At 41.6% G+C, this 22,957-nt stretch overlaps 1 protein-coding gene across 2 annotated transcripts in view; it reads left to right on the forward strand.

The window, feature by feature from the left end:
• The window catches only part of LOC126101615 (activating signal cointegrator 1 complex subunit 3), a 258,264-nt gene that overhangs the window by 204,729 nt on the left and 30,578 nt on the right, over window positions 1-22,957 (forward strand). For both annotated transcript variants that reach the window (XM_049912297.1, XM_049912298.1), the window contains 3 exons: window positions 11,026-11,162; window positions 15,345-15,525; window positions 18,842-19,032. In XM_049912297.1, coding sequence (XP_049768254.1) covers window positions 11,026-11,162; window positions 15,345-15,525; window positions 18,842-19,032 — 509 coding nt within the window. The remainder of the gene's footprint in view (window positions 1-11,025; window positions 11,163-15,344; window positions 15,526-18,841; window positions 19,033-22,957) is intronic.

A 22,957-nucleotide genomic window follows, 5' to 3' on the forward strand; every position in this document is an offset into this window, starting at 1 on the left:
AAGGAGAAGAAAATCTATTGACACTGACAAATAAAAAACCAAGCATAGATGTGGACATTGCAAATCTGCCATCCCAAAGTTGTGCTGAAGCATTTGGTGAAATGACACAAAACGACTTCCAGACTGTAAACTCCAATAGCAAACTATTTCTGCTTTCTGCTTTCAGAACTAATATATATTTGTGTGGAATAGTGAAACCGGGAGCTCCAGTTGGTGAAATTTAAAATATGATTGTATCTACAGAGGTAGAAAAATCTGGACGATAAAGGATTTATCATACTTCTGAGAGGTTCTGACAATGTCTACAAAAACAAAATGGTGATTGCTCTGCACAATCTTAAATAGTGTCTGAAAAATCTCACACACACAAATGTCATAATTGTGAATATTCCACATCACAACGATCTTGTGAGAGAGTTTTGTTTTAATGTAGAGATACGAATTGCCAGTAATCACTCAACTAAAATCTACAGATATTTAAAAAATGTAAAATGTTCACGTGAATAATATAGAATGTAGATTCCTCACACAACATGGACTACAACCTGTACTGCTTGGGCAAAGCCTATCTGGTGAACCTGATATTTAAAAAAAGTTCAAAACTAAACAGATAGTCGCAACGCCATCACCAGACCCAACAGAAACACTTCAGAAAAATGGAGAGGCAAAAGAACCATCAGCAGTAACATGCAAAAATATGAAGAGTCAGCAGAAACAGTGGATAGTGAAGTGAATGACAAGAAACTCCTCATCATCCAAATGACTTCTTAGACGAAGACAAGAAAAACAAGAAGTCTCCAAGGTAAGAAGAGCTCTGTGTTCCTCATTTCTCCACCAGAATGTCCAGTCCATAAGAAATAAAGTGCAACAGCTAGAAGTGGAACCGCAGACCACTGACAACTCACTTGTTTGCATAACAGAACATTGGTGTAGGAGATCTGAAATTATACATGTAGCTCTAAGCTCATATAATCTGTTTTGCCTCTGTATATGTCTGCTTGTGTCTGTATATGTGTGGATGGATGTGTGTGTGTGTGCGAGTGTATACCCGTCCTTTTTTCCCCCTAAGGTAAGTCTTTCCGCTCCCGGGATTGGAATGACTCCTTACCCTCTCCCTTAAAACCCAAATCCTTTCGTCTTTCCCTCTCCTTCCCTCTTTACTGACGAGCAACCGTTGGTTGCGAAAGCTAGAATTTTGTGTGTATGTTTGTGTTTGTTTGTGTGTGTGTCTATCGACGTGCCAGCGCTTTCGTTTGGTAAGTCACATCATCTTTGAATGATGAGACTTACCAAACGAAAGCGCTGGCAGGTTGATAGACACACAAACACAAACATGAAATGTCTGCTTGTGTCTGTGTATAAGCGGATGGATACGGTAAGTCTTTCCGCTCCCGGGATTGGAATGACTCCTTACCCTCTCCCTTAAAACCCAAATCCTTTTGTCTTTCCCTCTCCTTCCCTCTTTCTTGACGAGGCAACCGTTGGTTGCGAAAGCTAGAATTTTGTGTGTATGTTTGTGTTTGTTTGTGTGTCTATCGACCTGCCAGCGCTTTTGTTTGGTAAGTCTCATCATCTTTCTTTTTAGATATATTTTTCCCACGTGGAGTGTTTCCCTCTATTATATATAAGTCGTGTATATATATATATATATATATATATATAAAGCTTTCGCATCCCGCAACTACCCTCCCGACCTGGTACAGAAGCAAATAACCAGAGCCACTTCCTCATCCTCTCAAACCCAGAACCTCCCACAGAAGAACCCCAAAAGTGCCCCACTTGTGACAGGATACTTTCCGGGACTGGATCAGATTCTGAATGTGACTCTCCAGCAGGGATACGATTTCCTCAAATCCTGCCCTGAAATGAGATCCATCCTTCACGAAATCCTCCCCACTCCACCAAGAGTGTCTTTCTGCCGTCCACCTAACCTTCGTAACCTCTTAGTTCGTCCCTATGAAATCCCCAAACCACCTTCCCTACCCTCTGGCTCCTACCCTTGTAACCGCCCCCGGTGTAAAACCTGTCCCATGCACCCTCCCACCACCACCTACTCCAGTCCTGTAACCCGGAAGGTGTACACAATCAAAGGCAGAGCCACGTGTGAAAGCACCCACGTGATCTACCAACTGACCTGCCTACACTGTGAAGCATTCTATGTGGGAATGACCAGCAACAAACTGTCCATTCGCATGAATGGACACAGGCAGACAGTGTTTGTTGGTAATGAGGATCACCCTGTGGCTAAACATGCCTTGGTGCACGGCCAGCACATCTTGGCGCAGTGTTACACCGTCCGGGTTATCTGGATACTTCCCACTAACACCAACCTATCCGGACTCCGGAGATGGGAACTTGCTCTTCAATATATCCTCTCATCCCGTTATCCACCAGGCCTCAATCTCCGCTAATTTCAAGTTACCGCCACTCATACCTCACCTGTCATTCAACAACTTCTTTGCCTCTGCACTTCTGCCTCGACTGACATCTCTGCCCAAACTCTTTGTCTTTAAATATGTCTGCTTGTGTCTGTATATGTGTGGATGGATATGTGTGTGTGTGCGAGTGTATACCCGTCCTTTTTTTCCCCTAAGGTAAGTCTTTCCGCTCCCGGGACTGGAATGACTCCTTACCCTCTCCCTTAAAACCCATATCCTTTCGTCTTTCCCTCTCCTTCCCTCTTTCCTGACGAAGCAACAGTTTGTTGCGAAAGCTAGAATTTTGTGTGTATGTTTGTGTTCGTTTATGTGTCTGTCGACCTGCCAGCACTTTCATTTGGTAAGTCACATCATCTTTGTTTTTAGGTATATTTTTCCTACGTGGAATGTTTCCTTCTTTTATATATATATATATATTTATTTAAAAAGAAAGATGATGAGACTTACCAAACAAAAGCGCTGGCAGGTCGATAGACACACAAACAAACACAAACATACACACAAAATCTAGCTTTCGCAACCAACGGTTGCCTCGTCAGGAAAGAGGGAAGGAGAAGGAAAGACAAAAGGATATGGGTTTTAAGGGAGAGGGTAAGGAGTCATTCCAATCCCGGGAGCGGAAAGACTTACCTTAGGGGGAAAAAAGGACAGGTATACACTCGCACACACACACATATCCATCCACACATACAAGACACAAGCAGACATTTGTAAAGGCAAAGAGTTTGAGCAGAGATGTCAGTCGGGACGGAAGTACAGAGGCAAAGATGATGTTGAAAGACAGGTGAGGTATGAGCGGCGGCAGATTGAAATTAGGAATTAGCGGAGATTGAGGCCTGGCGGATAGCGAGAAGAGAGGATCGTGTACACCTTCCGGGTTACAGGACTGGAGTAGGTGGTGGTGGGAGGGTGCATGGGACAGGTTTTACACCGGGGGCGGTTACAAGGGTAGGAGCCAGAGGGTAGGGAAGGTGGTTTGGGGATTTCGTAGGGATGAACTAAGAGGTTACGAAGGTTAGGTGGACGGCGGAAAGATACTCTAGGTGGAGTGGGGAGGATTTCATTAAGGATGGATCTCATTTCAGGGCAGGATTTGAGGAAGTCGTATCCCTGCTGGAGAGCCACATTCAGAATCTGATCCAGTCCCGGAAAGTATCGTGTCACAAGTGGGGCACTTTTGGGGTTCTTCTGTGGGAGGTTCTGGGTTTGAGAGGATCAGGAAGTGGTTCTGGTTATTTGCTTCTGTACCAGGTCGGGAGGGTAGTTACGGGAAGCGAAAGCTGTTTTCAGGTTGTTGGTGTAATGGTTCAAGGATTCCGGACTGGAGCAGTTTCGTTTGCCACGAAGGCCTAGGCTAACGTCAAGGAAAGTGGCATGGGATTTAGAGTAGGACCAGGTGAATTTGATGGAACCAAAGGAGTTGAGGTTGGAGAGGAAATTCTGGAGTTCTTCTTCACTGTGAGTCCAGATCATGAAGATGTCATCAATAAATCTGTACCAAACTTTGGGTTGGCAGGCCTGGGTAACCAAGCAGGCTTCCTCTAAGCGACCCATTAATAGGTTGGCGTATGAGGGGGCCATCCTGGTACCCATGGCTGTTCCCTTTAATTGTTGGTATGTCTGGCCTTCGAAAGTGAAGAAGTTGTGGGTCAGGATGAAGCTGGCTAAGGTAATGAGGAAAGAGGTTTTAGGTAGGGTGGCAGGTGATCGGCGTGAAAGGAAGTGCTCCATCGCAGTGAGGCCCTGGACATGCGGAATATTTGTGTATAAGGAAGTGGCATCAATGGTTACAAGGATGGTTTCCGGGGGTAACAGACTAGGTAGGGATTCCAGGCGTTCGAGAAAGTGGTTGGTGTCTTTGATGAAGGATGGGAGACTGCATGTAATGGGTTGAAGGTGTTGATCTACGTAGGCTGAGTTGCGTTCTGTGGGGGCTTGGTAACCAGCTACAATGGGACGGCCGGGATGATTGGGTTTGTGAATTTTAGGAAGAAGGTAGAAGGTAGGGGTGCGGGGTGTTGGTGGGGTCAGGAGGTTGATGGAGTCAGGTGAAAGGTTTTGTAGGGGGCCTAAGGTTCTGAGGATTCCTTGAAGCTCCGCATGGACATGAGGAATGGGATTACCTTGGCAAACTTTGTAAGTAGTGTTGTCTGAAAGCTGACGCAGTCCCTCAGCCACATAAGTAGTTCTCATAATATGCAAAGATCAGCACATTCCTCAAACTGGGGAACTATCAAGAATGGGGTTCCACAAGGGTCAGTCTTGGGTCCTTTGCTGTTCTTAATATATATTAATGACTTGCCATTCTATATTCATGAAGAGGCAAAGTTAGTTCTCTTTGCTGATGATACAAGTATAGTAATCACATCTGACAAACAAGAATTAACTGATGAAATTGTCAATACTGTCTTTCAGAAAATTACTAAGTGGTTCCTTGTAAATGGACTCTCACTGAATTTTGATAAGACACAGTACATACAGTTCCGTACAGTGAATGGTATGACGCCATTAATAAATATAGACCTTAATCAGAAGCATATAGCTAAGGTAGAATATTCTAAATTTTTAGGTGTGTCCATTGATAAGAGATTAAATTGGAAGAAACACATTGATGATCTGCTGAAACTTTTGAGTTCAGCTACTTATGCAATAAGGGTCATTGCAATTTTTGGTGATAAACATCTTAGTAAATTTGCTTACTACGCCTATTTTCACTCGTTGCTTTCATATGGCATCATATTTTGGGGTAATTCATCACTGAGGAATAAAGTATTTATTGCACAAAAGCGTGTAATCAGAATAATAGCTGGAGTCCACCCAAGATCATCCTGCAGACATTTATTTAAGGATTTAGGGATATTCACAGTAGCTTCTCAGTATATATACTCTCTTATGAAATTTGTTATTAACAACCAAACCGAATTCAAAAGTAATAGCAGTGTGCATAACTACAATACTAGGAGAAAGGATGATCTTCACTATTCAAGATTAAATCTAACTTTGGCACAGAAAGGGGTGAATTATACTGGCACTAAAGTCTTTGGTCACTTACCAAATAGTATCAAAAGTCTGACAGATAACCAACAAGTATTTAAGAAGAAATTAAAAGAATTTCTGAATGACAACTCCTTCTACTCCATAGAGGAATTTTTAGATATAAATTTAAAAAAATAAATAAATAAAAAATAAAAATAAAAAAAACACAAAAAATGAAAAAGTTGTTATATTAACTTAAGTATGTTGTTAAATTAACTTAATTATGTCATGTATTGGAAAATTTGACTCGTTCCACATCATTACGAAATATCGTATTCATGATCCATGGAACTAGTATTAATCTAATCTAATCTAATCTAATACTCCCCGACAATCAAGTACCACAGTCGTGGAACCCTTGTCCGCTGGAAGAATGACGATGGATCGGTCAGCCTTCAGATCACGGATAGCCTGGGCTTCAGCAGTGGTGATGTTGGGAGTGCAACAGGTAGAGATCTCTCAAACACATTCCAGTCATACCATCATACCATAAAACACGTTTCTGGTCCGGAGTAAATTAATTTCCGAGTCCCTCAGGGAAGTGTGCTTGGCCCAATACTCTTCTTGATATATATCAATGATTTGCCCGAGTGTGTCAAACACGGTGAAACAGTGTTGTTTACTGATGACAGTAACATTTTAATCAATGAAACATCGCCAAGCTTACTAAAGGACAAAGCTGAAGAAATACTCGCACATGTATGCAGATAGGTAGACAACAACAAATTAACTTTAAATGTGGGGAAAAAACCAGTATTAGTATCCACATAAACATAAAACTCGAACATAATTCATTAAAAGTGAAAGATGAACTCTTAAAATGTGTATCAGAAACAGAATTAATAGCATTGCATGTTGACCACACAACTAAAATAGACTGACCATATTACTGCCCTTGGGAAACAAATAGCTTCAGTGTGCTTTGCACTTGAATAATGAATTCTGTGTGTAGTAGCTCACGCACCAAAACAGCATATTTTGTCTATGTTCATTCTGTGATGAGTTATGGGATAATGTTCTGGGGAACAAATGAGCAAAACAGACTATCTATCTTAATCTACAAATAAGGGCTGTACGAATTGTGACAAAAAGTAGCAAGAGAACTGATTGCACTGAGTTGTTTAAATCTGTAGGAATCTTGACTGTTCCGTATGAGTACGTATTGAATACAGTGATCAACTTTAAAAAAGACATTGATCAGTACCCAATGAAGAGGTCTCTACGCGAACATGGAACCAGATCCAGCCACCACTTACATCCTGATAGAAAAGAAAAAACAAAGCAAAAACCCAGAATAGTGTGTTATATATTTGAATTAAACTATACAATAAGCTACCACTAGAGATCAAAGACAAAAGTGAAATACATACCTTCAGGAATACAATTGTCTGTTAGAAAAATGTTTTTATATCATAAAAGAATACCTAGCGTCTGTTCCCACAGTGGGCGGCTACAAAAGGCGTCTGCTCCACATGTCAGTGGCGGCCTCAACCAACCTCCTGATCTGGAAAGTCAGGTTGTACTCGGCAGCATGCCATACATCCAACTACTAAACATCATGATAGTACAACGAGAAAAATCTCATTACCCCAGGCCCCAGTCAATAGACTGGGATTGTCGTGAGCATCGGATTCCGGGGGCTCACGGACATCATGAGAAGAATCGGAGCTTCTCAAACTCCCTCAAGACCAAACGCAAACACTACATCGGCACACTCAACGTGAACACACTGATGAAGACAGGAAAGATGAAACAACTGACAGACACTCTCGAAAAATTTCAAATCAAAATATGTGCACTGCAAGAAACACGATTCACAGACGAAGACCATTTCAACACGGAGAATTTCAGAATATACAAAGGAAAACCATCGAGACAACTGAAAAACCTAAGGCTTTTTGGCACAGGATTTGCAGTACACAGGTCCATCACGGACAGCATAATCGACTTTTCGTCTCCAAACGAAAGAATCAGCACCATCACAGTGAAATCAGCCAATAAATCCTACACAATAATCAACGCACATGCACCAACTAATGACTACAACAGGAAAAACCCGGACGAAATTGATGACTTCTGGACGACAATGGAAGAAACTATCAGAAAAATTCCTGCACATAAAGTCAAAATAAAACTGGGAGACTTCAACGCCAAACTCGGAAAAGAAAAGATATACAGACATATCACAGGAAAACATACCCCACACAAGGACACCAACAAAAACGGAAAACATCTGATAGACTTTTGCAAAAGCCACGACCTCGCCATTATGTCAACAAAATTCAAGAAACCAACACGAAAACTTACCACATGGAAATTCCCCAGCGGAAAGCAAGAACTACAAATCGACCACATAATAGTGCAGAAAGACTCACAAAAAGAAATTTTGAACATAGACACCCGTAAAGGCTACTTCGACTCAGACCACCACCTACTACAGATCAGGATTCGTCTTTTGCCCAAGAAAAAGCTCCAGAAGAACAAAATTGTTAGACCAGATCCAGAGTACGTTACTTTAAACCAGACACAAATATTACACAAAATTAAAATGGAGAAAACGACAGACTGGACACAACTTTCACGAAGAATCCGAGAGGCCATGAAACTAGCACAAGCACCACGAACACGGAAACACCGTTGGTGGAACCACACATGTGACCAAACTATTGACCAACGAATCAGTGCATGGAAAAAATTTAGTTGCCACAAATCCCAAGAGAATTGGATGAACTTCTTGAAAACACAGAAGCAATCAAGCAAAATCATTCGCAGTGAAAAACGACAGTATGACAAACAGCGACTGACAGAGATCGAATCGGACTTCATGAAGAACAATACAAGAAACTTCTACAGAACGTTCAGAGAAAATATGACTGGATATCAACCACCAAACTTGTGCTTCAGAAGACCGGATGGAACCCCAGAAACCAATACCAAAAACAATTGTGACATTCTGGCAAAGTACTTTGAAAAACTGCTCAACACGGACCCCCCCATGGAAGAAATGATGACAGAAACGAGCACATACAATCCAGATAGTGAACCTCCAACTCTAGAAGAAGTTAAAGAAATAATAAAGTCACTCAAGTATCGTAGAGCACCAGGAGAAGATGGCATCATCGCGGAAATCTGGAAGTTACAAGACCCAGAACTCACCAAAGACATCCACAGGATCTTGGAAGACATCTGGAAAACCATGAAAATTCCTGACGACTGGAAAACTGCCCTAATACACCCACTACACAAAAAAGGTGACAAGACTAACCCGAACAACTACAGAGGAATATCCCTACTACCGGTCACATACAAGATCCTCTCTAAAGCTTTACTGAACAGACTAGAATGCCAAACCGACCACTTGATTGGGGAATACCAAGCAGGCTTCCGTAAAGGGCGGTCTTGTGCGGAACAAATTTGGAACCTGAAAATGATTTTACAACACAAACAGAACCTGATCATTACCTTTGTTGACTTCAAAAAGGCGTACGACTCTATCGACCGGAAAACTCTCTTCAAAATTCTAGCAGAATACAAAGTAGACAACAAAACACGAGCTATCATAGAGCAAACTTTAACCAACACGACCTCCAAAGTAAAGTTCTGTGGGGAACTATCACAGCCCTTCGAAATTCGCACAGGTGTCCGACAAGGCGATGGCCTCTCACCTCTCCTTTTCAATCTGGTGTTAGATAAGGTCATAAAAGAATGGGAAACATCACAACAGGGGATAACCTTAGGAAACCTACAGATTAAATGCCTGGCTTTTGCAGATGATTTGGCGATTGTCACGAAAGGTATAAAGGAAACAAAAGACGCTATTGAAAAACTGCACGAAATCGCTTCCAAAACTGGACTACAGATCTCTTACGAAAAGACACAGTTTATGAGCCCAAAGAAACTCTCATCTCTGAACACAAAGTATGGCACGATTTACAAAACAGCAAACTTCAAATACCTCGGTGAAACACTACAAATGAGTGGACATAACAGAGACTCAAATGAAGAAAGAAAGACTAAACTGGACAAGGCATACAAAGTAGTGTGGAATCATTACAACAAGAAGTCTATCTCACAAAAAGCCAAATTACGCCATTACGACACGGTGGTGCTCCCCGAGGCACTATATGCAGCAGAGACCACACTAATCCGAGGGCATACACGTATCAGACAATTAGAAAAAGTAGAAAGGAAAATACTTAGGAAAATATTTGGCGCAACTAACAACAATGGAATATGGATCAAGAAACCTACAGAGGAACTGTACAAACATACGGAGACAATCACAGAAAAGATTAGAAAACGCAGACTACAATTCTATGGACACCTATACAGAATGCCATCACACAGGCTGACCAAACAGATCTTTGACTGGGTAACCACTAGAAACAACAAATGGGTGGCAGAGGTAGAAAACGACCTGAACCAGCTCAACATAACAGTAGACACAATAAACGACAGAATAAAGTTCAGAAACATCATTAAGAAAAGTAAACTACATGAGATACAATGCGACAAACGAACAGGCATAAAATGGACCGAAGAACGAAAGCAAGATCACAGCCAGAAGATGAAAGAAATATGGGCAACCAAAAAGGCAATCAAGATGAAGCCGAAGACACGAAGCCGACAAGAAGCATGGACAGAGGACCGGAAACAGAAACACAGCGAGCGAATGAGGGAAGTTTGGGCAGCAAGGAAGGCAGCAAAAGGAACTGGCCATGTAGTTTAGTCCAAATGCGCTCTTTAAGGGCAAAACACCAATAATAATAATAAAAGAATACCTAAAGTGATGTGTAAATTTTGTTGATAACTATGCTAATGATTAATTACTGCAATTAAGGAACATTTTCAACATGTTCAAAAGAACTGTGAAATACAATGTCCAAATGGGCAACTCAGTAAGGCAAGTAATATATGTATATATATATTTATATGGGTAATTGAGTACATTTATGTATCTCTGTCTCTGTAGTTATGTGCGACAACAACCATGAAATTTACATTGTCTACAGATTGATAAATAAATAAAAGTAACAAATTATAACATCCTGCCTCATGCAGAACTTTTACTGTATGAACAGCATAACAGTAGTGCACAATCAACATTTTTCCTTTCATCATTTTGTAGGTGTTGTCAACAAGAAAAAATTTTGGAAAGATTTGAAATTGCGTGTAAATTTTGTAGCAAGTTGCCAAGTTCTCTCATTCTCAACTACTGTGTGAATAAAATCTGGGAATTGTAGCATTGCATTCTATGCTTGCGTGTGTGTGTGTGTGTGTGTGTGTGTGTGTGTGTGTGTGTGTGTGTGTGCGTGCGTGCGTGCGCGCGCTTTTTTTTTTTCTCCCCACCCCTTTGGCAGGTAGGTGATTCTTTCCTTCATAGCAATTGCCACCTGACAGTAAGTACATTTGTACAAAGTTTCATTCAAATTGGTCCAGTGGTTTAGGAGGCTATGTGAAACACACACACATCCATTTTTATAATAACTATGGATGTCAGAATATGTCATCTGTTGAAATATAATTTGATTTATTTATTTTTTAATTTCAGGTTGCTGTTGTCTTAGTTCATGACATTAAGAAGAATTATTACAAAAAGTTCCTGTACGAGCCTTTCCCTGTAGAATCCAGCTTACTTGAAGTTCTACCTGACCACATCAATGCTGAGATAGTTGCTGGTACAATTAGGTATGCTTCTTTGAAAGAGAGATCTTTATTACCTCATGCAGTCACAGTTACTTTTGTATTCAGAATATGAATCATTGTGGGTCTGATAACCGAAGCTGACATATTTAATAATGCAGTTAATCTAATGAAAATTAAAGTAAAAAAGACCTAAAAAGACCTACTCACTATATAAAGTGTGTGTGTGTGTGTGTGTGTGTGTGTGTGTGAGAGAGAGAGAGAGAGAGAGAGAGAGAGAGAGAGTAATAACAGATCTAATGAAATCGTACCATATTAACTTCGTTTCACAGCTTTCTGAGTGCTCATTACAGACCATTCATGCATACCTGTATTTGCCATGACAAAAAATTTTCAAACTTCCTATTGGCTTCTGTCTCGGGTTCTTTGGCCAATGTTCATCTGATGTTTTTACTGACGTCTTTGTCAAAGCTTCACTCTCCATTGCTGGTGGTTAACTGGAGCCGAGCCACGGCTGCAGACTATATGTACCTGGCACGCCAAAGTCCGAGGGCTTCTCTGCGGTCATGTCCGTTGCGGTTCTCCTCTTGCTACCTGCGACAGTTCGGGAAGCCAGGATCAATTTACCTTAAGGCCTTCCTCTTTCTTGTTGAAGCTGTTAGCTTGTTCTTGTATTTCTACAGCTTCTCTGAGCAAGCGAGTGTGATAGTGCTTCTCTACAGTCAGAACTTCCATGTTGGCGAATTTTATTACGTGGTCGGTCTCACTCAGTGCGTGCTCTGCCAAGACCAATTTCTCCACCTGCCCCAACCTGCAATGTTGCTTATGTTCTTTGACCCTAGTATTGATTGATCATCCAGTCATTCCAACATAAACTTTTCCGCATGTGCATGGTACACGGTATATTCCCGACATTGCAAGTGGGTCCCTTATCTCCTTTGCCGATCTAAGACACTCTCTGATCTTCCTTCAGTTTGAAAATCATCTTTACACTGTGTTTGCGCAATATACGGCTGATTCTGTCCATCACTCTGGGAACATATGACAGAAACGCCGTACCAGATTGTGTTCTACACCCGCCAAATACACTGTCAGTTTTAAGAACCTGGGTCTCCAGCTTCTCTGCACCAGTAGTACCTCCGTGTTTGATTTTCTTTTCAGAAGTTATTAACAGAATCAAACAATAATGAACTGAAACTTCCTGGCAGATTAAAACTGTGTGCCCGACCGAGACTCGAACTCGGGACCTTTGCCTTTCGCGGGCAAGTGCTCTACCAACTGAGCTACCGAAGCACGACTCACGTCCGGTACTCACAGCTTTACTTCTGCCAGTACCTCGTCTCCTACCTTCCAAACTTTACAGAAGCTCTCCTGCGAACCTTGCAGAACTAGCACTCCTGAAAGAAAGGATATTGCGGAGACATGGCTTAGCCACAGCCTGGGGGATGTTTCCAGAATGAGATTTACACTCTGCAGCGGAGTGTGCGCTGATATGAAACTTCCTGGCAGATTAAAACTGTGTGCCCGACCGAGACTCGAACTCGGGATCTTTGCCTTTCGCGGGCAAGTGCTCTACCAACTGAGCTACCGAAGCACGACTCACGTCCGGTACTCACAGCTTTACTTCTGCCAGTACCTCGTCTCCTACCTTCCAAACTTTACAGAAGCTCTCCTGCGAACCTTGCAGAACTAGCACTCCTGAAAGAAAGGATATTGCGGAGACATGGCTTAGCCACAGCCTGGGGGATGTTTCCAGAATGAGATTTTCACTCTGCAGCGGAGTGTGCGCTGATATGAAACTTCCTGGCAGATTAAAACTGTGTGCCCGACCGAGACTCGAACTCGGGACCTTTGCCTTTCGCGGGCAAGTGCTCTACCAACTGAGCTACTGAGCACGACTCACGCCCGGTACTCACAACCTTACTTCTGCCAGTACCTCGTCTCCTACCTTCCAAACTTTACAGAAGCTCTCCTGCGAACCTTGCAGAACTAGCACTCCTGAAAGAAAGGTTTGGAAGGTAGGAGACGAGGTACTGGCAGAAGTAAAGCTGTGAGTACCGGACGTGAGTCGTGCTTCGGTAGCTCAGTTGGTAGAGCACTTGCCCGCGAAAGGCAAAGGTCCCGAGTTCGAGTCTCGGTCGGGCACACAGTTTTAATCTGCCAGGAAGTTTCATATCAGCGCACACTCCGCTGCAGAGTGAAAATCTCATTCTGGAAACATCCCCCAGGCTGTGGCTAAGCCATGTCTCCGCAATATCCTTTCTTTCAGGAGTGCTAGTTCTGCAAGGTTCGCAGGAGAGCTTCTGTAAAGTTTGGAAGGTAGGAGACGAGGTACTGGCAGAAGTAAAGCTGTGAGTACCGGACGTGAGTCGTGCTTCGGTAGCTCAGTTGGTAGAGCACTTGCCCGCGAAAGGCAAAGGTCCCGAGTTCGAGTCTCGGTCGGGCACACAGTTTTAATCTGCCAGGAAGTTTCATATCAGCGCACACTCCGCTGCAGAGTGAAAATCTCATTCTGGAAACATCCCCCAGGCTGTGGCTAAGCCATGTCTCCGCAATATCCTTTCTTTCAGGAGTGCTAGTTCTGCAAGGTTCGCAGGAGAGCTTCTGTAAAGTTTGGAAGGTAGGAGACGAGGTACTGGCAGAAGTAAAGCTGTGAGTACCGGACGTGAGTCGTGCTTCGGTAGCTCAGTTGGTAGAGCACTTGCCCGCGAAAGGCAAAGGTCCCGAGTTCGAGTCTCGGTCGGGCACACAGTTTTAATCTGCCAGGAAGTTTCATATCAGCGCACACTCCGCTGCAGAGTGAAAATCTCATTCTGGAAACATCCCCCAGGCTGTGGCTAAGCCATGTCTCCGCAATATCCTTTCTTTCAGGAGTGCTAGTTCTGCAAGGTTCGCAGGAGAGCTTCTGTAAAGTTTGGAAGGTAGGAGACGAGGTACTGGCAGAAGTAAAGCTGTGAGTACCGGACGTGAGTCGTGCTTCGGTAGCTCTGTTGGTAGAGCACTTGCCCGCGAAAGGCAAAGGTCCCGAGTTCGAGTCTCGGTCGGGCACACTGTTTTAATCTGCCAGGAAGTTTCATATCAGCGCACACTCCGCTGCAGAGTGAAAATCTCATTCTGGAATAATGAACTGATTGCTTCAAGTTTAATCAAAAAATGATTTAATAGGATTAGCGTGAATTACAGAGTAGTCATCTTGATGGTGACTCACTGTCTTCTCTAATAATGTTAGCAAACCTTAGTGCCAGAAAGACAGATAATTGTATTGCACACAAGATCACTGAGCTCTTAGCAATGGTGTGAGAAGGTGGTAACTCTGCTATATTTGCTTGTGTTAAATTGGAAATGAAGAGGTTTGTTATACTGCTAAAGAAAGGTACAATGGATGTAGACTTCCCTGCAGAGTAGGTCAGCCAGAAAAATCTTCTCATGTGACCACTGTCTAGATACCAGTCACAACGTGCACTTCAGAGAGACCGTGATTCTCCTGTTTGCCTTGACCTGCTGGGTCTCCATCAGCAAAGAAGTGATTCAAGTATGTATATGGAATGACATAACCAACAGACAAGGGATTTCAGCTCAGCAAAATGTGAGAACCAGCAATGGGGTTGCTAGGAATTGTCTGTGCCACAGAGAAATGAACCTGATAAGTACACACTAACATGAAGCCGGGGCCCAGAAGCCAGAACAACAGAAATGGGCTCCAGTGAGTTCCTGAATGTTAACACATGGGCTCACGACAGATATCCTACAGCGCTGGTTCTGTGATTTGATTCTGCAGTGGTGTACTCTCGAAGTAGGTATCTCCTGCAGTGGTATTAAAGACTTTCTTCTCCTGGCATCCTTGCCTTTCTAGTGAACTAACATAGGCTTGCCACTACAGTGCCCTGTGGTCACATCTGAAGAAGAATATGAGCACCTATCTCGGCAAAGTATTCTGCAGCTTCCGTTCCAGAAAAATTACCCCCAAGACCTGTTTGAGCATCAAATTATTTGTTGGTGTAATCGAACAATATACAACGTCCTCCTCAAGAAAGTGAATGTTGTAATGGGAAAGAGCTTTTAATAGAGATTTACTCCTTTACTTACAAGCTACTAGTAATTCAAAACTGTTCGAATAACTTGAGACTTTCAGAGGTATTAAAAATACTTGCACGCAGCCATCCATTTTGAGAGTGATGGTGGTATTTCCTATATAGCAAGCAATATTTTTATTTCCTGTTTTTGCAGAACAAAACAGGATGCACTGGACTACCTTACGTGGACCTACTTCTTCCGGCGGTTACTTCAGAATCCATCGTATTATAACCTGGAAACATTGGAACCACACAATGTAAACAATTTCTTGTCTGGCCTCGTGCAAAGAGCTCTTATGGTGCTTGCAGATGCCTCTTGTGTCACATTTGAGGAGGTATGTAGCATTTTATCATGTCCTAATGTTTAAATATAAAATTTTTTAAAGTTGAGCAATTACAGCCAAACTTAGTGCACAAAATGTTTTTATTCCAGAAAACAGTTACTGGGGAGGGGGGCTAAGAACCCTTGTCTTCCCTATTTGTGAGTGTCATGCTGGTCGTACTGGAAATTAGTGAGTTGTAAACATAACTTGGATATAATAGGGGGAAATTACAATGAAATATGTGATTTATTATACAGAAAATATACAGTTGGAGTAAGGCTTACCTAGCAGCTTGGAGGTTGTGTGTGTGTCTCAGATTTGGGTCACTAGGTTGACTGATAATGGCCCTGATGCTAATGAACCACAAGGGATGGGGTTGGCAAAGGGGAAATCACATGTGACTTACTGTCTGGAAAAAATACTGTAGGTTTGGACACCCCTAGCATTGCATTGGTGGGGGTGGAGTTAAGAGAGGGAAGGGTGTGTCATATAAGCATAGTGTAATTATATTTTTAAAATTCAATTCTTTTGCAATCTAATATTAGATTGGAATCTGTGAGTAAGAGGACAGTGCCAGATAATTGGCTACTTTTGATATAAAGGTACTGAAAGTAATTGAAGAGGTATTTACTCAACTTTGAGGGTACTTGTGGTCCATTAGCAGAACTTTAGTATTTGCCGTAGGCACACCATTTAAATAGAAACAGATCACTTTATTAATATGTTAAGGTAATGATCTGTCACAGGATCGTCAGCGGTGTGCCAAGCTGCACATGAGCATGATGTGCGGGCTGATCTTCGGCCTGTCTCAGATTTCCTTGGTATTTCTCAGAAGTACTCCGTACAGCACGACATTTCAAGTAGCATTGCAGTGTGGCATTTTTCAGTCAACATGACTATCTCCAGTTTGGCAGGATCATGGTGTCGATGCTGTTTATCCTGTGATATTTGTTCATGGTATAAGAGGAGTTTACAGGTTCAGCGGCTGTTTGCACGAAAGTAGGCAGTCTAGCGATCTGTCGTCACAAGTCTTTAAAAAGGATTGAGGATGGCATAAGAGGAGGGTAAGAATTTTCATTATCTATCATGAAATATTGCCAAGTACCCGCTGTTCACATAAAGGTATCGGCAACCCCTCAAACAGCGAAGCATCACGAGTTGGCATATGTATAAGACATAGCCTCCCTAGACTTCGTTGATCACAACGAGGATGACAGGCAGCAGGATAAGCCCCACCAGAGGTCCTTCATGCCCAGGACCTATTTCCTCCACTGTGTCATGTGTGCAAAACTGGATCGGCACAGATTCCTCTGCGCCCTGGCTATATTGGGTGGCGCAAGCCACCACGTCGACAGTTTGCTCCATTGGAGCTCTAGGCTAGTTCATGCACCGGCTCTTAGCAGCCCATCAGTCAGAGGCTCTTAGCAGCCCATCAGTCAGAGCGCAGTCGGAAGTGACTTTCCAGAGATATCCCAAAATCTACCTGGTGACCAACTATGCCAAATCTTCATCTCCCACTATGTTCATTTACTGTGTTTTCCAGGCATATACCTTTATACCTGTTGGTGCCTGAGAAGTTGTACTACTTTTGCTATAAACCTCTCTGTTGTGGTCGTAATAAATCCATGTTCTTGTTTACCTGTGCCTTATTATTTATCATCAAGAATATCCTCATGGGAGACACAGCAAACATACAGTTGCATAATCGACGTGCGTACCACAGTTTGCTATGGACTGACATTTCAACACCATGCAGCAAGAATTTAAAGATTTAGTTGTTGATGAAAGAGCAAAAAATTACAATAATCGACAGGTGGGATTCAATATGTACACTGAAGTATTTTACACTAAATTTGTAGGCACGGAGCACATAATGAAATTGGTGGTATGAATAGTAAAACTTTGAAGTCGCGCGCATTATTCTACTGTCAGCTGCAACAGTATTCGATGCAACTGAATGAAGAGTATGTAGATTTTATATATTACTGGGAAGTATGTTGGTTAAATCAAGGGACAGCCTGGAATGATTATTTTATTTAAAACCTGCTATTGTTGAATTTATGAAGGAAAAAAGAGAGCAAGAATGAAAATTAGAACATTTGAAATGGATTTCAGGCCTTAAGTTTCAAGTGGACTTAGCTGCACGCCACCCACAGTAAGACATTACAAGGTGGGGTGCAACTTACTTCTAATTTGATGGGGATTCATTTCAAAACAATAGTGTGTTGCAGAAGTGGCAAATTCTGACGAAAGAGATTGCCTGGGACAAATTCTGACAAAAGAGCTGTCCATTTCCCTAAGCTCTCTGGTGTTTAGGTAAATTCGAGGATTGAAAAATTTCTTTGGGGTGTGGAAAGAATTACAGGGATGGTTTCCAAACTTACAACTGTTTACAAGAGTGTTTGTCAGTTCAGTTGAAAGTGCTCCTGTGTATGTGCAGATGGAATGATTGATCTGCAGTGCAATACCCATTTAAAAAACAAATTCTTTTATGTTAAAACCATCCAGAATGTCAGCATTGTTTTCCTCGGGAAGCGTTGGGTGCAAACATGATAAAGTATTTCAGTGAGTGTCATGTTTGTGGCAAACTGAGTGTGAAAATCAGTGAAACTGTCAGTCTCTGTCTGTATGCCAACAGTTTACACCAGATAAAAATTGTGCTACATCTCGGTGTGAGAAAAAAATAAATAATATTGAAATTTTGTTTTGTTTGTGATCTGTGTTGTTGAGAAAACTGAAATCAAGCTGTATGCAGTACATAGCTATATAAATGCAGCACTGTCACAGTTTTCCACCTCATCCCCCTCCTCTTTCTTGGACAATGTGGCATGGCAGTGGGGGAAGTGTGCAGCCAGGTGAGAGAGCTATGGCACCTGAGAAAGAGCACTTCTCATGCACCAAATTCTTGGCCGTCCATAGTCTATCATTTCAGTGTAACTGATTGTTTCTTGATTACAATTTTCTGCAGAATTCATTGCCATTTTGTTTGTTTTAGCTTATAAGTTATTTTGTGACTTCACATATTACTGTTAAGTTTTAAGAGCTGTGACATGAACCCTTGATCTCATTTGCTGGTTAAATGATGTAAATTATCTCTGATTTGCTAAAATTTACTTCCTGTTCACTCTTAACAATTGTGTATTGATAGACCTGATTGTGTTAGCCTGTGCACGGCTACCCTCTCCATTCAACCACAAGTGATTCCCTAGCATGCTGTACTGATAGTGTGTCTACAATGAATCCTGTGAACAAAGTAGCGGTTAATATTTTAGTGTCAGACCTCGCAAGAATTAAAGAGCTATGTGAGCTGACAATTGTACCTGTACAGGACCAACGAGGTGTGACGGCAAGCTCGATGGGCCGCATCGCCTCCTACTACTACCTGTCATACAAGACGATGCTCCTGCTGAGGGATGAGTTGACTGCAAGCAGCAGCCTGGAGGATGTGTTGCGCATCCTCAGCAATGCATACGAGTATGACCAGATGCCAGTGCGGCACAATGAGGACATTTTGAATGGGCAAGTGTCACATGTCTTCCTAAACATCTAAGCTCAGTAACTTTTGTGTTACATGTAGTATTGGACTTTATAGGTGATAATGTCAGAAAATTGACTTATTTTCCCCTATGTCACTAACCAGTGCCTTAAGGTATATACTCGTGAAAATAATTAGTTTTTGAAAATATAATGTAATTAGGTAGATAAAAAATCGACTCACCAAATGGCAGCACAAGAACATGAGTAAGAAGTTACACAGTTTGCAAGCCTTCAGAACCAATGGCGCCTCCTTCGGGTAGAAGGGTTGAATGGGAAGGAACAGGGGTTAAAGAAAAGCGCTGGTGAAGTGTAGGTAAAGGGCTAGAATTCAGAAAAGTCATCGAGGTCAGGGGAGACTTACCAGACAGGATGGGAAGGAAGGACTGACTCCGAATTTTTGAAACTGTAATACAAACTGCCTGTTGGGTTCTTTCGTGGGTTCTTCGGATGACATTTGTTTGATGATTTTTTTGACGTTTTGCCAACACAAGCTTCACCTTCCATTGCTGATGGTCCACCACCAGCAATGTAGGTGCTGGCGAAATGTTGGGAAAATCGTCAAACAGACATAGGATGAAGAATCTGGGACAGAAACCCACAGGCAGTTTGTCGACAAGTTGCCACAAAAGCCTTCACAATTTTTTAAACTGTAATACCTTTTATATGTGTGTTCTCCCATCACTGCTTGGTGAGTAGATTTATTATCTATTCAAGACAATATTATGAAAAGGATAGTTGCTATTCAGCTTACAGCGGAGATACTGAGCCACAGATAGCCGCACGATAAAACTGTCAAACAAATAAGCTTTCAGCCAAAAAGGCTTGCATCAGAATTAGACAACATGTGCACATGAGTGCGCGCGCACACACACACACACACACACACACACACACACACACACACACACAGTCTCTGGCTGCTGAGGCCAGACTCACCTTCTTGGCCATCCAATTACATTAACATATATACTGGCAGTCTTGAATGTGCAAGTGTCACAGTGTGTATCCACTAGCAAGTAACTTCTGCAAACACTTAAAACAGGTGTTTACGTTAGGAAAAAAGATGTACAAGTTTACTTCTGCAAGTCACTTGGCCAAGTTAATTTCAGTAACTTGCTCCAAGTAATTAGAGAAGTGTTTCCACTTGAGCCACATTGCCATGCTTAATTACCAGAGCAGTGGCCACTGTTGTTACATTGTTATTATTTTAAAAAATTGTGATGGAAAACAAAAAGTTAAGAAAAGAAGAAATGCTTGGGTGAAGAAATGGACACAGAGGCATAGAAATTGACATTATCAAGAAATGCTATGGAATGAACTAAAATCGGATGACTTTTCTTGGAATTTTCTGAGAATGTCACATGAACGTTTTAAGTATCTCTTGTATATGTTGCGACAAGATATTTGAAAACAGAAATTTGGCTAGCTATAATAGCGCCAAGAGATCACCATTTAATTACTCTTGAATTTTTATGAAAAGTATTTATTACTTTTATTACAAATGGAAAACATTTATATTAACATTTTAAAAAATCACCTATAATTTAAAGATATCTGTATTGCCATTCTGGTTTCCTCTCTGGAGGAATGAAGTAATCAGTAAATTCATTTTGCATTTCCCTAGCTGATGGTGGTCAATTATACATGTTTAGGAGTTCCAGTGGTACATTTGTTTCAGCCTAACTGTCATTGTGCTGATCTCCTGTTTGACACTGCCATTTTCATACTGATATTGAAAACACAAAACCTCTGCGAGTTCGAGAAAAATGTCCAGCAACTGACATCTGCACCAAATATTTGCAGCAAGAGACAAGAAACTGTTTCCACTATCTTACGAAAGCTACTTCTGGAAGTTGAAAAAACTTGAAATAGCTTCTGCAGGTAACTTGCGGTAGTTAACTTGCTAGTGGACACACCCCTTTACAAATCTTCTCAATCATCTAATATCTGAATTTTTGTATTGTCCTGGAGTGAAAGGAAGTAGGCACAAAAAATGAAATTTCATTTATTGACAAAATTGTACTCCAGCTTTTGAGCAAGGCACTTGGTTATTAAGAAAACAATGCACAATTTGCATTAGCCACAGTACATAAAAACACATTACAGTTTTCAACTTAATTCAACAGGACCTGGTCAATTGGGGTTCTTAAGTTTCAACTGGCCCCAGCCACATTTAGAACAAATGACACAAGCTAACAAGTAATCCAGATTCAACTGGTCTTTCATTACTAAATAACAACAGGACCATAATATTCCTCATGGTTCTCAGTAGTGTCACCTAAAAGGATCTTTTATGATTCTCAGTTCCAATTGACACCAACTGTTGTATAGAAATAACCACATAAGCCATAGAATCAATCAAATCAGCAGTGGGTGCCGCCATCTACATATAAAAACACTATAATTTGAAGCGGTGTGTAGCTGCCTTAAAAACTTAACTCGATTTCCCAACTTGAATTGTTAAAATCTGCCTAAATTGCAAACTACATACAGTATAAAATAAAATCAGGTTACCAATGGTCAAAAGATTGCGCAAACAGACAAAAGATTGGGTTTAACTTGGTGCTTAGCTGCCTTTAAATTCACAAATTTAATCGGCACTAGCTGTTTAAATTTTCAAACTAAACAAGAAGCCTGCACAAATAGATTTAATCTAAAGTTTAATCTTCTCTTAGCCATCTTTAAATTCTCAAATGAAGTTATCGTTTTGAATGGACACCAGCCATTTTAAATTCAGAAATACACCATCCTCTGCAGACACAGGCACTTGGGAGTTTCAGTTCAGACCACTAATAAAGCTAATTGTCTAACAGACTTCCTCAGACATAGGCCTCAATTGACACAGCACACACAAACAATATTTGCACTAAGTGGTGCCTTCAGTGCTGTCACCACAGCCTGTTACACCTAAGTCCAGCGAGTCACATGAAATGATATGGGCGCTAGCTGCTTGAAACTTAATCAGACATAAGGTTATGACTTGTCAGTGAATAAGCCCGCAAATCCTGCAGCATAACTGGTGTAAGGTTTTAAAAATATTGGGTGATAACAATTTAAACACGGTGGTGTGATTGGAGACTAGACATAAACCATTTTACTGCCACAAATTACTCTAAAACAACACATATGGCATTACTGTCCAAACATGTTAAAGATGAGAGTAAGAATAATAACAGAGAATATTTCAACTAGGCAGCTCTAGAACTCATATGCAAAATTTCCTTTGCTAAAATAAATTAAGTGGCCTATGTCAGTTCCAAACATTTAACTTGAAAATATCAGAAGTAACAACCACTGGACTACAACTACAGCCACACAACAGATAGTTTTGAAGGCCTTTAGCCACTCTGTGTTTTAGATATTTTTAAGCACACAGTAAGTTTAAGTGCATAGGAAATAACTCCACAGCAGAAAACAGTAATGGGCCAGATGTGAAACACCTGTTAATTTTAGTTGTAATGCTTTACATTTTCCCACTAAGACACAACTCAGGAGCATACCCCAAGACTGCCACATTTCTAGCCAAACCTGCACAAGATTCCACATAACCTGAGCCTTTCAGCACTTGACAACATGAGTCTTATGAAAAATAGTTGATAAATTCTAAAGGAACGGTACTTGATGAAGTTACCAACCATGAATCTAGGAGTACTAGTTTCTGCTCTGCAGTCCAGAACCTTCAGGGTGCCAGCTGCAGTGGCTTGTTTCATCCTCACTAAACAGCACTATGCCAGACCCAGTTGCCCGTGATGCCGGTGCACTCGCACCCTCCATGGGTCCACAACCCAGCTCCATTGCAGCATCTCACGTGTTGTGTTCTGACTCGTCCACTGCTCATTGTGCTTCTTCATCTCCCTATCGTGTGCCATTCTCTTCCTTAAAACACCACCCTCATGAATTTGTGCGT

This window comes from Schistocerca cancellata, chromosome 9 (genome assembly GCF_023864275.1).
Source record: "Schistocerca cancellata isolate TAMUIC-IGC-003103 chromosome 9, iqSchCanc2.1, whole genome shotgun sequence".
Taxonomy (NCBI): domain Eukaryota; kingdom Metazoa; phylum Arthropoda; class Insecta; order Orthoptera; family Acrididae; genus Schistocerca; species Schistocerca cancellata.